The 15,954-nt window shown below is 40.5% G+C and overlaps 1 protein-coding gene across 1 annotated transcript in view; it reads right to left on the reverse strand.

Moving 5' to 3' along the window:
• Positions 1-7,105, reverse strand: part of lrriq1 (leucine-rich repeats and IQ motif containing 1) — a 39,767-nt gene extending 32,662 nt beyond the window's left edge. Inside the window, exons 1-9 of the mRNA XM_079346299.1 lie at positions 6,808-7,105; positions 5,948-6,044; positions 5,666-5,733; positions 5,463-5,583; positions 3,885-4,105; positions 3,281-3,355; positions 1,152-3,047; positions 803-955; positions 478-628 (exon numbers count right to left, since the gene is read on the reverse strand). Of these exons, the coding sequence (XP_079202425.1) occupies positions 478-628; positions 803-955; positions 1,152-3,047; positions 3,281-3,355; positions 3,885-4,105; positions 5,463-5,583; positions 5,666-5,733; positions 5,948-6,044; positions 6,808-6,909 (2,884 nt within the window). The 5' untranslated portion in view covers positions 6,910-7,105. The remainder of the gene's footprint in view (positions 1-477; positions 629-802; positions 956-1,151; positions 3,048-3,280; positions 3,356-3,884; positions 4,106-5,462; positions 5,584-5,665; positions 5,734-5,947; positions 6,045-6,807) is intronic.
• Positions 7,106-15,954: the final 8,849 nt, after the last annotated feature.

Here is a 15,954-nt window from a genome sequence, read left to right on the forward strand (position 1 = left end):
TGACTTCAACCTGAGGGCTGACTTCCAGTAATAAATCACTGTTCAGAGCTTTTTGCTGGACTAAAAATATCGTCAAAGCCAGAGAAGAAGAGAGATGCTGCCCTCTTGTGGATTATTGCAGTTCAAGCTGTTGAAACAATTAACGTCCACAAAACGTCTTCACACCCTCAATCACTCATTAATCATCTAAAGACTCCAGATTACAAATTATTATGTGTGTTTTGGTGAAAGTAAATGTTCTTCATATTAACTATTATCTTTCATAAAACACGTGTTTTTATATTTTAATGTAACGTGTAACATACATTTTGATGCTTTATTCTTTTGACACTTTATCTTAGGTCACATTTTAGTATACTTTCACTCTCGTTCATTTACTGCTCTGTGTCCTTGAGTCCCCCCCCCCCCCCCGGGACAAATTACGTTTTTTTTTTAATTTGAGCTGAATTGAATTGTAAGACATTTTCCAGCCCTCACCTATGCGTGTGATGGAGTTGTGCGAGAGCTCCAGAACGTCCAACCTTTCAGCTCCAGTTAAACCGTGGATGGACGTCAACTTGTTGTGGCCCAGTTTAAGAACTCGTAAACTCGTCATGTTTTCACAGTCGACAAACGAGATGTCATTTTCCTGTACAGGAAAAAAGAAGATATCTCACTGAAACTCCTCCAGTCATACCCTCACAAGCTTTAAAATAAAAGACATTAGACAAAAGACAAATGTATTACTTCATGGTCATAGTTCAAGGCCTCACAGCTAAAGTAAACTGCATTAAGACTGATACAGCTGAGACTTCATATCCACCTGCACATCGATGTAGCAGAGCTCTGATAACTGGTTGACGCTCTCCAAGGATCTGAGGCCACAGCGTCTGAGAGTGAGGGACTGAAGATGAGCACACTGAGAAAGAGTGGACAAGCTGCAGCCGGGCAAGTCCTCCAGCGTCACTGTGGTCACCTGTTAAAGAGACAAAGACGTGCTCAGGAGTTTTAATATGCGATAAAGAATAAAACACTTCTTGACTTGTAAATGACCGTAGAGTTTTGTGGCTTCAGTTTAAATCGCCCAAACATGAATGTCTGTGTTTAACTACCTCGTTCTTAACTGTAACTGTTAGTGTATTTAAATCCCAGCTGAGCGTTTGCACTGTTACCTCTCTCAGAGATGTCCAGCCTGTGGTCTGAAGCAGAGTATTTATGCATAGAGGCGGTAGACTGCTGGCCTCCACGGACCTCCTCGGCACTCTCACGCTGCGGGGAGGTCCTCTCTGCTTCCTTTTGTTCTGCAGGGAGAGTTTGGACCAGGGGACGCACTCCTTCATCCAGGTCAGCCTCTTGTGCTCTGTGTGCTCGGGCAGACACAGCGGTACAGGAGCAGAAACAGAGGAAGGTCTCTCTGCTTGGTTCTTATCATCGACTCTTTTTTCATTGGAGGTCAGACTGGTGGTGAAGTCTGAGTCATGTTGTTGTGTACTGATGGGGTTGACTGTTGACTCTTTGTGTGAAGGACCAGGGCTTGAGGAAGTCCTGGTGTTGCTGACATCAGAACTCTCTGGCACACCTTTATCGATTTTCTCATAGAGAAATGTTGCACTGTGATGTTTGTTTTTATTTCCTTTCTCTTTTTCCTCTGCTACTTTTTCCTCCTCCACTACTCTCAGATGTTTCCCCTCTTCTCTCAATCTTACTTCTTCTCCTGTTTCGTTTTTTACATGTGTCCTGTTTTTCCCTACCACCTCCTCAATCTGCTCCTCCTCCACCTTTACATTTTTCATCTCCTCGTCCTCTTCCCTCAGACTTTCGTTGTCTATTGCTTTGTTTTCATTTTCCACCTTTCTTCTGTCCCCATCACACCCTTCAAGCACATCCTTCTCTTCCTCTTTGTAATCCTCTCTGTCCACTCGCCTCCTCCTTGGTTCTTCCTGTTTTGTTTTGCTTTCATCGTCTAGCGTCCTCTTCTCAGCCTCCGTGGTAGGTCTCTGTTCTTTTGTCCTTTTTGTTTTAACCCCTTCCTCTGTTGTTGCCTTTTTCTCCTCCATCTGTTTCCATTCCATCTTCGTCTCCCTCGTTTGCTCCCTTTCCTCCTCCTCTTTCTGTTTCCGACCCCCTGCTTTTACTTCAGCTTTTTGATTCACATCAGTACCCCGCGTCCTCTCCACTTGATTCATTTTGTCCTGGCCGATGGATTTTCTCTCTTCCTCTTCTTTCTTCCGGATCATTTCCTGTTGATCTTTTTGACTCCTGTTAGCATCTTCAGCCTTTGTTCTCTTGTTTTCCTCCTTCTCCATCTTCATATTCTCTAGCTCCTCTTTCTTTCGCTTCTCTTCTTCCTCCTTCATTATTCTCAACTCAGCTTCCAACTTCAAATCCGTTTTGCTTCTTTCCTTTTCCTCTTCTTCCCTTTCCATTCTCCTTCTTTCCTCTTCCTGATTTCTTCTCTCCTCTTCTTTTCTAAGTTTCTTCTCTTCTTCTATCATCTTCCTTCTCTCTTCCCCCATTCTTCTCTTTTCTGCCTCTCTCTCACTTTCCTCCTCTTTTCTTTTCCTGACCTCCTTCAACTTCCTCTTCTCCTCGGTTATTTGCTTCTCTTTCTCTATTCTTAAACGTTCACGTTCCTTTATGTTTCTCTCCTCTTTCTCCAGGATCACTTCGTCCTTCTTTTTTCTATTCTCCGTCTTCCTTAAGTCTTCTATATTTTTCCCGTCTTCCTCCATTTTGCCCTTTTCCTTCCTCTTCATCCTCCCTAGGTCCTCTCGATTTGTTCTCTCCTCTTCCTCCATCAATCTCATTTCATCTGCTAGCATCCTCTTTTTCAGAGTCAGCAGCCTTTCCTCTTCTCTCTCCTTCCTTTTCTTCTCCTCCTCTGCAAGTCTCATCTCTTCCTCCTCTCTCCTCCTTCTCTCCCCCTCCGTTCTCCTCATCTCTGCCTCTCTCTTGATTGTCTCTTCTTCTCTTCTCTTCTTGTCCTCCTCATCCTTCAGTCTCTTCTGCTCCTCTTCCATCCTCATCCTCTCTTCCTTCACTCGTCTTTGCAAACTGCTGATCACTTCCTAATCGGTTTAGAAAATAAAATAGTTTAAACACTGCAAGGTCGAACATTTCAATAAGATATTTAATTGTATTAATTAAAACAAAAAAAAAACACACACAAGTGAAATGTAATGAAATGTCAAAGCTCTCCATGGATGATCATTTCAGGGCAGTGAAGCTCCCCTAAAAGGACATTTGTTTCTTCCTCTACATGTTTAATGTGCTGGTTCTATGTTGTTGAAACAAGGACTACCTGCTGAAGCAGTAACTCCTGTTCAAGTTTCTCCTGAGCGTTCTTCTCCTTCATCTCGAGCTCCCTCTGATGGAGCTGAAACAAAGAGCCAGAATTAGAACCAAGGAAAGCATAGCAGCTGATTGATCTGGACATTTTAAGATTCGTTTGACACAGGATACACGCCTCACTGACCGACAACATATCAACCACTGTACAATTCAAAGAGTTCGAGAGTGAACATCATAAACTAGAAACAAAGGCCAACTCAACAAACTTGGCTCAGAGTGTTTTATATGCTTGTGGTGTCTCTCTGTGTAACACACACACTCACAGACAGACACACACACACACACATACACACACAATGTCTTTTAAATAGGCTAGAGGGAGCACTTGAGCAAGGCAGCACAAGACCATCCCTACATCCTTAGCTCAGAGCGTCTGAAGTAAACTTAGGCTTAGGCTCAGATTGTGATTGTGAAAAGTCTACAGCACTTGAGCAAGGCAGCAGAATATGACTCCGGATGTCTGTTTCCATAACTGAATCAAACATCAGTCGACACATTTGACCTTCACAGCAGCTTTATGAGTCAAACGTGTTGAACACTCCAGAGGGACTCACCTTCTCTGCCTCCATAATCTTCTTCAGCTCCCTTTGAAAGTCATTTTCTATCCGTCTCCTTTGCTCCTCCCTTTGCACCTCCTCACGGCGGCGTTTATCTCGCTCTGCCTTGTATGCGCTGCTGTTCGGGTCCTCCTCGTCATCGAGTAAGATCTCATGTGTCCACTCGCCATCAACAGAATGCTCTTCACCCTCCTTTTCTAGATCTGCCCCAGCCTCAGCTGTGACAAGACAAATAACTATTTAAGAGGTTTTTGTAGTCGTTTGGTAAAAAAGAGGTGAGAGGGGAAAAACTGTCTTTATGGTGTCTGCCTTTTTTTCTTTTCTATACAATACAGTCAAAATAAATTGAATATGATGCACACTAATTCAGGCAGCACTTGGACGGGGAATGTACACCATGTCATTTAAATGCAGTGGTGGTGATTTAGTTGATGTCTTTTCAAAGAGTTACATTTATTTATCATATAAGAGCATGAGAATCATTTCTGGTAGTTTGGACATATTGCTAAAAAAGCTGAATCTTAGTAACAGTTTGGACCAATGAGAAGAGGTCTGCACTTATATAAAATGTAACCCTATTATTTTTTCTGTTCAATAACTGAGATGTTTTACCTCTTCTTTATGACTCTACCACACCACAGACGTTAATGGGAACAAAATATAGGACAAGGGTGACCTCTTGTGGGCAACTGCTGTACTACCAGCGTTATTCATTTCAGCAGCAGCAACAGAATCACACTGATTTAACTACACATTCAGTATGGTGCTGAAAGGCTTTTTTCACTTCACTACAGAAAAAAACCCTGCAGTTCCTCCTTTTATGTGAAAGTAAACTAGAAGAGTTCATATTTGAGTCTGATTGTGGTGATGTATTTTAAATGAAAGCCTCTCTTCACATGCTGGACAGTGTGGATCATGGAGGACTGAGATTTCTCACCTAAAGTCAACTGAAACTGAATGAAGAACTTGCCAGCTTGCAGACTGTATATCTTTATTAGGACATGACTACCTCATCTCTTCATCTTCAAAATAGTGTGCAGTTTGTCCAAACTGAGTTGGGAAAGAAACTTTTTTTTTTGCTCCTTTTGTTTTGAACAATCTACAATCTGATTGAAAACTGCAAAATGTAGATACCCTGAATGTTTTTTAAATCCTTTATGAAAAAATCTTGAATCCAAGCTTCCTGTATGCAACAGTTTAGGCGGATGCATCTATTCTTATTTGCTGCTTATTTGTTGACCAGGTCTCCTTCGAAAGAAAAAACAAACAATGAGACTAAGGTGGCTAAAAAAGGACTAATACTGACTCACATTGAAGTAAAGAAATATTCATAATGCTGCCTAAACGTTTATTTAGAACCACATTTCTGGGCTTATCATAAAATGTGATTTTCATTTCAAGTAACCGGACAAGTGTCGTTTTCAAGTACTGCCTGAATGTGGTTATTTATAAAGGTGTATTAAATGTTTTTTAGCCTATATAAAGCCTTGTCTCCATTTGTGTGTTTTTTACCAGTTAACCTCATTTCAGTGCATGAATATTCTCACACTACTGTATTCACACTGTGTACTGTACCTTCATTGTTGGGACACACTGACACATTGTGAGGGAGACGTTCCTCCGTCTCTGTGGGAGCATGAAGAAGGCGCACGTCAGTGGAGGAGCTGTTCTCGTCTATTTCCGGGTCACAAACGACCTGAATCAGGGAAAAATAATAATAAGTGTTTGACAAGTGATACAGTGAGAGACTACAGAAGTGTGAAACGAGAGACAGTTACCTGCTCCGTATGTTTCATCATGTCCTCATGAAGTTCGGTGTTCTCAGTGTGATGTGATACAAAGAAGTCTGAGATTTAACACAAAGAAAACACAGATCCATCATCACAGAGAGAAACTGTGCAAGGCATCATCAAGCGAACATTTAGAAATACAGAATAGTAAACTAACAGAAACAAGTTAGAAACACAATTTAGCAGCTTTTCACTGAATCACATGAGCTAAATCCATGCCTTTGCATCCTTAAAAAAACAAAGCAGCCTTGAGAAGAATGAGTGGCACACCTCCAGGTTCTTCAAGGATGAGCTTTTCACACGCCGCTGCTCGACTTTTTGAGTTCTCAAAGTAGCTGAGCAGAGACAGTGGAATATCCTCGAGGTCCTAAAGTCAGAAAAGATGCCTTGAGTTTATTTGGCCTGAACACAGTGAGGCTGTAAGAAACCACATGTCAAGATGACCTTGTTTTTTAACTGATTTGAGTGACAACAAGTTAAAGCACCTGCCTTCATAAGATATTACTTTATTGATCCCCAAGGGGAAATTCGGGGTTCATGGTCATGTTGATGAATACGGTGAGCTTGTAGTAGTTGTCCCTTAGCCATCCATTATCTATGCTGCTTGTGTTTTGCATCATTATGGGATTTACACTTCACTTGTGTGAATCATGCAATTAATAAATTCTGTTGTTTTAGGATCATTTTTATTTTCAATTTCAAGAGTCCACAGCTCAGTCGACTCTTCTCAAATAAACTCAAATTACATCAGACTTGAACCTAAATGTCTGGTGCTGGATATACTGTACAATCTCAGCTTTTATGTGTGCAATGCAAATAAGTAAATGTATAATGTAAAATGTGTGAACTCTTTTCTGTTTTTTTAAATGAATGCATGTGCTTGTTAAGCATTGTTGTATTAAAACGTAACAATTTTTAAGTGTTTGTTTGTTATCTAACTTCTGTACTTTTGAATGAAATATTTAAATGTGTCTGTCTTCTTTTTTTTTTTTCTTTTTTTTGGGGGGGGGGGGGGGGGGTTACATAGAGTTCACTCGATGGTTTCAGAGCGCGTGCTGTCAGTGCAAAGTGAACACCTGTACTTTCTTCTTCGTTTTAAACTGCTCTGCAGGAGACTGTAGGCTACTCACCGTCTCGTCGTTCACTGACAAACTTTGCAGCTTTTCTGTAGTTTCATCGGTTTCATCACAAACGACGACATTACTCAGCTCCAGCGCGCTCGTGCCAAACATGTCGTTAGGATGCGTCATTTAAAAAAAAAAAAAAACCGTCAACGTCGTGAAATAATGGATGAAAACGCCGTCAGTCTGACTAAATGTTCTCCAAATATAGTCGTAGTTTAGCTAACATCTGAAAACCAGCACAACAAGAAACCAGAAAAGGTCTTTTAGCGTCTCGGTGATGCGTTCTGTCTCCATGGAAACAACGCTGTGGGGGTACGTATCCTGGCGAGGGACAAACCGTGCAAGAAGCGAAAAAATGTTAAGTTTTATGTTTCACTATAAGACAGCGAGAATTTAACTTTCTTGGGATCTTTGCAGATTGACCTGCTATCGCTCCAAAACAAGAGGCTAAATAAAATATGAAAGTAGCCTACTGCAGGTTATAGGTCACCTGTTTTTATAAATCTAAATGATATTACTTATTTAACTGAAGTCGCTTAATAACTGCTGTGAACTCCTAAAACATAGGTATATGATGTTCACTACATCCTATGATGACTATTTTATAGGATAACATGCTTGCACAGTTATTATTCTGTATTCATATATTAAACTGTATTTGTGTTGTTATTTCTGCATATTGCACGTTATCTTGGTCAATTCGGGAAACTTTTCTAAACCTCTAAAACATGTTTCTAAATTTCAGTACAAACCTAAGAATTGTATTATCATTTCATTTTATTCAGGTTTCTTGGCTGCAAAGGTATCCTTACTGTACTATTGTTGTATTGTTCTTGAATGCATTATTCTATTTAATGCAAATAACACTAATTCCTCCTTAACAATAATTCTTATTTTGCACATTGTTCTAAACTGTAAGCTTTTTGCACATCACTTTTTGGCTTAATACGTAATCAAATGACTGAATAGCTGTTCTATTGCAGCTCTGTTTGGTGAACATGAGATGAGGAGTCAAGCACCTGCGTGGGCTTTTTGGGCAGCTGGAAGAGGTCATGGAGCCTGTGCCTTGTAGGTGAATCACAAGACCAGAAGAACAAAAAAAGTGTTTGGCTGCTAACAATGCACACTATTTCCACGCCATTTCTGATTACAAAGACCAGTTCCTCTCTCCTGTGGTGAAATCTGCACTCATGCTGTACTTCTTCTCTTTGAGCAGATTCCAGTAGCCCACACAGGTTTTCCCATACACATTCCCAAGGGCTTTCTAAAAAGAGCCCAGTCTCCTTCCTCATAGTTTCAAAGAAGAACAGCGTGTCCTCCATGCTTTGGAGACACACGGTGGCCTGTTTCCCTGTCTCGTGACGTTCCAGGATGAAAACAAAACAACAGAATGGCGCCATAAAGGAGCATTTCTTTCTTCAAAGACCAAAAACTGAATTCCACAGTGACAATGAAAGGCAGCGCATGTACATCACTTGTGTGGCCTACAAGGTCAACACCATCAGAATCTTCACATTTTAGACCAAGAAGTGCTTTTATCATGGTCATCACGGGTCAGAGCACGACTACAGTCCTTCATCTGACAGCCAGAAAGGGGACACTTTGGTGCTGCCCCCGTTGTTGGAGTCAAACTGCCTGTCCCTTATGTTTCATTAGGTCCTCTAAGAATCATTGACCAAGTTCAATTGCTCAAAAAGGCTCCATCAGCAAGCCTTGTCCACTCCGATTAGGGCCAGGCCCTTTGTCGGTGGGCAAGGTGTCCGTCGCCTTTGTCAAAGTGCACGGAACCCAGACAGCAGCCAGACAGGGCCAAGCTGCAGATTTACACAGCAGATTACACCAGTCAATGGCGGCTCCGGCCCAAACGCAGCAGAGGTTTGGATAGCAGCCGTGTGTTTACACTGTCAAGGGTTTTCTGTTACTCGTCTGTAGCCATTATCTTGGCAGCCATTGGGCCTTTCAAGCCTATCATTTCCATCTCGGGGATTTGACGAAAGAAGTGATTGGAGGGAAAAATTACAACTCAAACGACCATTTTAGTCTCTCGCTTATTGCTGATTTCAATGCATGGGTTCCGCCTACAGATTTATGACCTATGAATGGCATTGAACTGTGCTTCTATGCATCGATTAAAGACTAATCCATTCAGCATCTTTATTCAACACAAATTAATTAAACTACAGGAGAGAAAGAAAAGTATCACCTCGAGAAATGAAAAACTTCTCATGCATGAACTCTAGCTGATGTTTCAAGCCACAGTGCTGGAAAATGGATGATTCTTCTCAATACACTGATCCAGATTATAGGCCTCTGAGGGTAAGGCGACTTATATGTAGACCTGATTGTTGTTAAAACATATTTGATGCACGTGAAGGGGGAGCATATTTAAGTGAGCTAATCCTGCACGAGCCTCATTATAAGCCTAATCACTCTTATCTTATCAAATTCTTTCCTGCATGAGCAACCAATATCTCACGTTGATTCTTCACAAATTTCCAAAGCAGCTAAATTTGCACAAAAGCGGCATACAATGGTGAAGTTCAACCAGTTCAACCAGTTCAACCAGAGCACCCTCCTAACCGAGATTATGTCTCCTTGAGGAGGATAAAAACAGATTTGGATTGTCTATTATATCATTACGCTGTCAGTGGGATCTTAGCACTTCTAAATCTCCTTCAAATGACTGTGGGATTACTGGAGTCAGAATTCCCTCCTAACAAGCTCGGGAACTCTTCTGCTCCTGGCAAACATTTACAAGAAAACGCTAAAGACCCAGGTCTTTTATCAACACTGATGATGCTGATGAATGTGATGTGGAGGATGTTGACTTTGATGATGATGAAGTCAAGTGGCAGCTGTTCTTGATGTTGTTGTTGATGATATTAAGAGCAACAATTAGGGAAACAAAGGTAATGACACTTTGTGGTTTGCCTCTGTGCACTTGAAGGCTGTTTGTGGTACTTGTTGATGTTTCCTCCAGTTTTAGATCATCGTTTGTGTTGCACTGGCTCTCTCATGTAAATCTCTTTGGATATCTGCTAAATGAATTGTAGAAATAATCAGTCGACGCCGGGACAACAACTGATGGGACATCGCTTAATCACATGTGCTTTTTCCAAAATGTATCATCATGCAAATGTTCTGCACCCACCTCAAAACAGTTGTTTGATTTGAACTCTTGGTCTCAGAGCACTCTGGATGTGGTCATGACTTCGCCTTGGAACTGCTGCACCACAAACTGCTGGACAACCCGCTTTACCTCCTGTGCCACTGCAACCTACTAAAATGCTGTACAAGGTATTTTCTTTTATATTTAAGTTGACAAAGATAGCAGGATAGAGGGGTGTGCAACTTTACACTGACATTATTTTAGTTGATAAAATTACATATACTGCCGCATAATATTAGTAATGAGATACTTTTATGTTGGAGGGGTTTTAAACCCACCTTAGAAAATAATTAGCAAATAGCCGCGAATGCATCGAGTTTAATCACTCACGTTGCTGTCAAATAATCTAATTATTACTATTATTCTAGGATGCATTAAAAACTCCCACCCACATGGCACCTAAGGGTTATGGGTAAAACAAACTATAAAAACAGCACGTAGAGTTTCAGCGCTGTGATGTTCTCTGTTGGGTCTCATGACTTGTTCTTGGCCTTGTGTCACAGGACAGTTCACAGTGAGAGAGGAGACGAGGCTTTACTGCAGCTAATCCTCCCTTTGAAAACGCATCTCCACCTCCAAGTGCAAGAGCCAGAGGTGAGCCTGAGCCACAGCGCTGCCATTATGTTTTCTAAATGAAGCTTGTGTGACTGTTTGTGTGGCAGTGTACTGCTGGATGTATTAGCCTACTTTGCTGTTGTGCAACTTACTGCAGGGCTGTGCAAATAATAGTGCAGTTTTGTTAATTGTGCCTTTAAATGACCATGTTTTAGAGTCGCCCTCATATTGAATTTTTGAAGTTAAACTTCATGAAAAAGAAAATTATATTGTCCATAAATATTTTTTTTGTTTTTTTACTGTACTACTGTACTTATCGAGGCAAACATGACCAGCTTACAATACCATCTGTGGGAAAGAACCAGTCTCAAAGCAAGCTCACCTGCATGCACTTGGACTGAGAAATGAAACTGTTGAGGAGGAGATCAGGAAACAAATGTGTACATTTTCACTTCCTGTAATACAAACAAGATCAAATACCATGACTTTACGCACAGTGGTGTCAGACATATGAAGAATAACAAGAAAAACATCAGAATAACATTACGGTTGAAGTCAGTAATTTCCGGATACTGCTCGAGTAGCTTCTATGGCAAAGGTACAGAGTCATACTGTCCCGACGAGAAGAATTACACCACTTACCAACAAAAACAACTATGTATATCCAGTTTCCAACCATGTACCAGTCTATGAGAATAAACCATGAATAGGAAGTGACCATATAGCACCACCTTTGTGTTTTGAAACCTTGTGTTTTGCATTTTGGTTTTCATCATTCTTTTCAAATGCTAATGCTCTGTTAGCATAGTTAGCAAAAGGGTCATCAGTAATTCAATGTGATAATAATAAGGATGCTATTTGGAAAGCATAAAACATGGTGTGAACAAGATGTGTAAAACTGAATGATGGACTCCTGGCAGTGAAAATTAAATGAATGTGGACCTTTGCTGTGACCAAAGTTGCCCATCCCTGCGCTAAAGCAACAATCTTGAAACTTTATAATTCTTCATAATTTTTAGAATGTAGGCTATTTATTGTAAGATATATTGCCCACCTGCAATACCTTCATGGTCCACTGGGGGATGCAGCCAATACAGTGGGACTGATTTCTCTAATTATCTGCTTTATTGTCTGTTTGACTCTAAATTTAAGCAATTTTAAAATAAAATACCCTGCTGTATTGAATGAGTCTTGTAAATAGCAAACTCAGGAAACTTAATAATTAGATAACAAATCCAAGGAGAAGTGGATCATTTTTAATTTATTTCAACACTGCCTACACTTATCAGACTTGGAGGCCATTTTCATTTCATGTATAGAATCTATGGTGCAGAGCTCATCACAGGTCAAAGAGTGACATAAGAGCACATGGACACACAGCAGTAGAGCATTAACAGAAGATCAGGGCACCAGAACTTAACCTGCTGTACTGTAGATCTACCCATGTGTCTTACCTACTGTACGTCTCTGTAGTTTTATATGGCCCAAAACATTAGGGATACTAAGAGGTGGATAAACACCTCGAGGTAACCAAGAGTCAAAAACTACAGGAGAAGACTTCAACTCAGAAAAGGCACAAGAAGGTGGGAGCATATAGCATTTATCATCTCCTCGTGTTTCAATTCTTATTCAACACATCTGAACACGGGAATCAGCTCTCTTCATGGCCTTACACTTTCATTTTGACTCGTCTTCACATACACACACACACACACACACACACACACACACACACAAAAACCCCACAAAGCCTGATCAAGGCTGTGAGGCTGGACGTCACTATCACTGCTAGCTGTTTTCTTTTGTTTTATCAGAGCAGGTTTGAGCTGAACTTCGCCTATCACAGCAGCACACACAGGCTTTACTGTGCTTCAAAGCTGCTTCCAGACAGCACATGAAATACTCTTTGTTTCCCCCCTGGGAGAAAACGAAGCTTTTTGAGACAATACAACACACACACACACACATATCATACGTTTTTGTAAGTTGAGGAGTTTGGCGTGTTACTTGAAGTTATAAATAGTTAATCTAAATATAAATGCACCACAGGAGCAGAGAACAGTTGCATGATGTGACCTCTTAAAGTTCACCTTCCTCAATTTCACCCATTTAACTAAGAACTTCCACCTTTTTTTTTCAACACTTGTTATATTTGTGGATAGTAGGACTTCCATGGAGGATGGAGTTTATGCACTATAAAGAGAAGTGATTCTGTTGTTGTAGTTTTTGTCAAATGGGAGTATGCATTTGACTATCTTGCTTGGAAGACAATAATTATATATCATATTTCAACTACGTAAATGAGAAATGTAAATGCACTGTATGTAAAACAACCTTGAAAGATACCGTGCGTGTTGATTTTGACGCTCCCTTGACCAGGTGCGGCAGTGTGTAGAGACTTGTTGGTAGCCGGAGGGTCGTCGCTTTAAGTCCAGGTGTGGACCAGAGTATGAAAGTTGGTCGGGTGGCTGGAGAGGTGCCAGGGGTTGCTTTTTGATTATACAGCCGAGGTGCCCTTGAGCAAGGCAGCTTATGCACTCCCTATGTAGAAGTGTATAGCATCCCCACTTATTGTCTGACTCTTCATTACTGCATGTCCATACAGTATGTCCTGTTTGTGCATTTGGTGCCCGTGTGTGTGAAGCAACGGTCCCAATAATCATGTGAATGGGAATTTTCCCTCATGATGGAGTCAAAGAAATGGAATAATCATACACTTTAACATACCACAAACTAGCCTAAAAATGACCATAAAGTTTAATTGGCCAATGAGTGTAAACCTTCCCTTTGTGTACTATAAAGGAAACATCCTCTTTGGATAACATGACTGTTGTCATTATTTGCTCCCTCAGTATTTGTTTCTCATCATGTGAGTGTAAGAAAACAGAGACATCACCAAAATCCTAGAACGGCTCATCCATTCATTCTCTGTGTGATTCCTATTGGCTGAGATCATGCGTCCCTGTGACACGGTGAAAACCAATCTGCCTTAACTTTCCATCGGAGGTGTGGGAGGGGTAAACTCGTGACGGCTGGACAGCGTTATGTTACCAAAGTCAGGGTCAGTTTATAAAGAATTCAACAGGTAGGCGAGGTAAGCCGCCATCTGTGACTGTCTCTGTGTTTACCATCACAAAATCAAAACAGCAGCACAGAACACAGGATATCAAATATCTGCTATTAACATTAATCCATTCGTTCTGATTTCACAACATGAAAAACAACTCTCACAATTGATAGATTACGTGTTATATCAAGGCCTGACTTTACTGGTTTGTCCCCAAAAGTAAGGACGTGAGAAACCTTTCTCTCTATTATTTTGTGACACTGTATTTTGGGTTATAATGTCCAGAGTACACACTCACCCGCTGAGTTGTCAACAAGTTGAACTTCTGATCCAAAAGCTCCATCTGACCCAGCTGTGTTGATCATTAAAGCAGCTGTGAAAATACGGACAAACAGTTTCTAATAGAAAACAAGAGCAGGCAGAAAACAACACTGAAGAGGAGTCCGAGAAAAAGTGTCGGCGTGGAGAGAGGCAGCACAGCAGGCACCAAAAAGGTTCAAATGAACAGTCAGCATAAAGAGTTCAATCTTTTCAATTTACTTTCATGTAAGGTAGTTTCACTGAAAGCTCATTTTTCTTAATTGTCTGAAAGAGAAGAGATTTGGCCTACAGCGATCAAATGTTATCTTTGAATAAAGTAACCTAAATGTCATCAACCACACTTCATGTACACTCATTAAGAGAATAACTATGAGCATTGGTTTTCTGTCACTGCTCTCAAGGTTTCTGTGCCATCCTGCTGATGAGATGGAGGCTATTAGCAGCAATCAATATGTTTTCTACTTATGCTGCTCAATCTGAAATCCTGCAGGAACAGAAAACTGCTGCATGTCGGCAGGCAGGCTGTATCTTGGACTTTTTGTACAATGCAGGTGACAAGCTGTGTTCAGAAATATTCCATTTCATCTTTCTACAGAGGGCGATGAACTGGACGTAATGAGATTTGTGCGAGCATCAAATAAACACACACGCACACACATTTTGGCACATCAAAAGAGATTTCCATGATGATGTTCTTGGTGCACCTGAGACACTGTAGGTGGATATTATCACACCTGACACTCGGACACAAACATCAGTGGTTTTTGGTCTCTTCTTTGTATGAATTTTATTTTAACAAATCAGCCAGAAAATAATGAGCAAGCCCTCAAAGAAAGCAGGGATGTCGGCGTGTCCCTCTGAGGAAATGTGATAAATTGAATTAGGAAAGAGTAAACTCATGGTTTCTAACTTTACTGATGATGAAAATGGGCCGTTACTCTTAGGTTTTGATCAAAGAGTGAATGAGTGCACGAGCAAGCTCCCTTTCTACACCCACATTTCTTTCTGTGAGTCATATCCACCATCTCACTGTGTGGTTTTGCTCTTAACATGAACAGGTCTCGCACTCTAACCAATCACACAACACAGTGTAACTTTTAACCGCCAAAAGTTTCAATCTTGAACAAAAACTTTTATTTGCCACGCTTAACTTTTCACCAGCCAAAAGTTTTGACTTTCACAGAAATAATTATGGATCCACTCTTTATTAATTGAATCTTAGCTTTTATATCAGTATTTATCATGACAACTTTGCAAGATTATCCAACAAGAACCGACCCTGTTTATGTGGGACTAAAAGGTCATTTTTATCAAAAAGTGGCCCACTGTTCAGGCTGTGATATTTGAAGACATTAAATCCCTCATTATAAATATGTAGGCTGCTTCCTTAGTTACATTCATATGATTTTAACACTGCCATATATTTACCCTACTGGTGCACGTGATTTGTATTTGATCTGCAAGGAGCTATGTCAATATTACATAAAGTTCAAATGTTGTTAGAAACATTGAGGACAGCCTGTCTCCTCAATCTCTTCCTGCAAGTCTCCCGTAACGAGGAAGTGGGGCGAGCCTTTATGGAGAGAGAAAACCGAGCCCAGGTGTTCTCAATCCTTGGTCAGCCACACCCACTGGAACCTGAAACAGAAAATACAAAACAGTAACCAAAGGGTCATCACAATCTGTTTGTCCAGAGAGCATGAGTTTTCCATTTTGGGTTATGGAGATTTTCGAAAAGACTCTTAGTTTCAATATATGTCTGACATTAGTGTAAATAGGTAACGAGGAGGATATCCAGCCGATTTAACCCTTAGGCATCCGTTTAATACACCTTATCTGCAAAACTCAAAGATTCAATCATTTTGAGGATATTTTCATAAATAATATGAGCGTTGTGTTATCAAACTGGCATTTAAATGGTTAAAAGATAGATAGATAGATAGATAGATAGATAGATAGATAGATAGATAGATAGATAGATAGATACTTTATTGATCCTGAGGGAAATTCAAGTTTTTTTTTATTTTTTTTTTTTTTAGAT

This window comes from Symphodus melops (assembly GCF_947650265.1).
Source record: "Symphodus melops genome assembly, chromosome: 6".
Classification (NCBI taxonomy): Eukaryota; Metazoa; Chordata; class Actinopteri; order Labriformes; family Labridae; genus Symphodus; species Symphodus melops.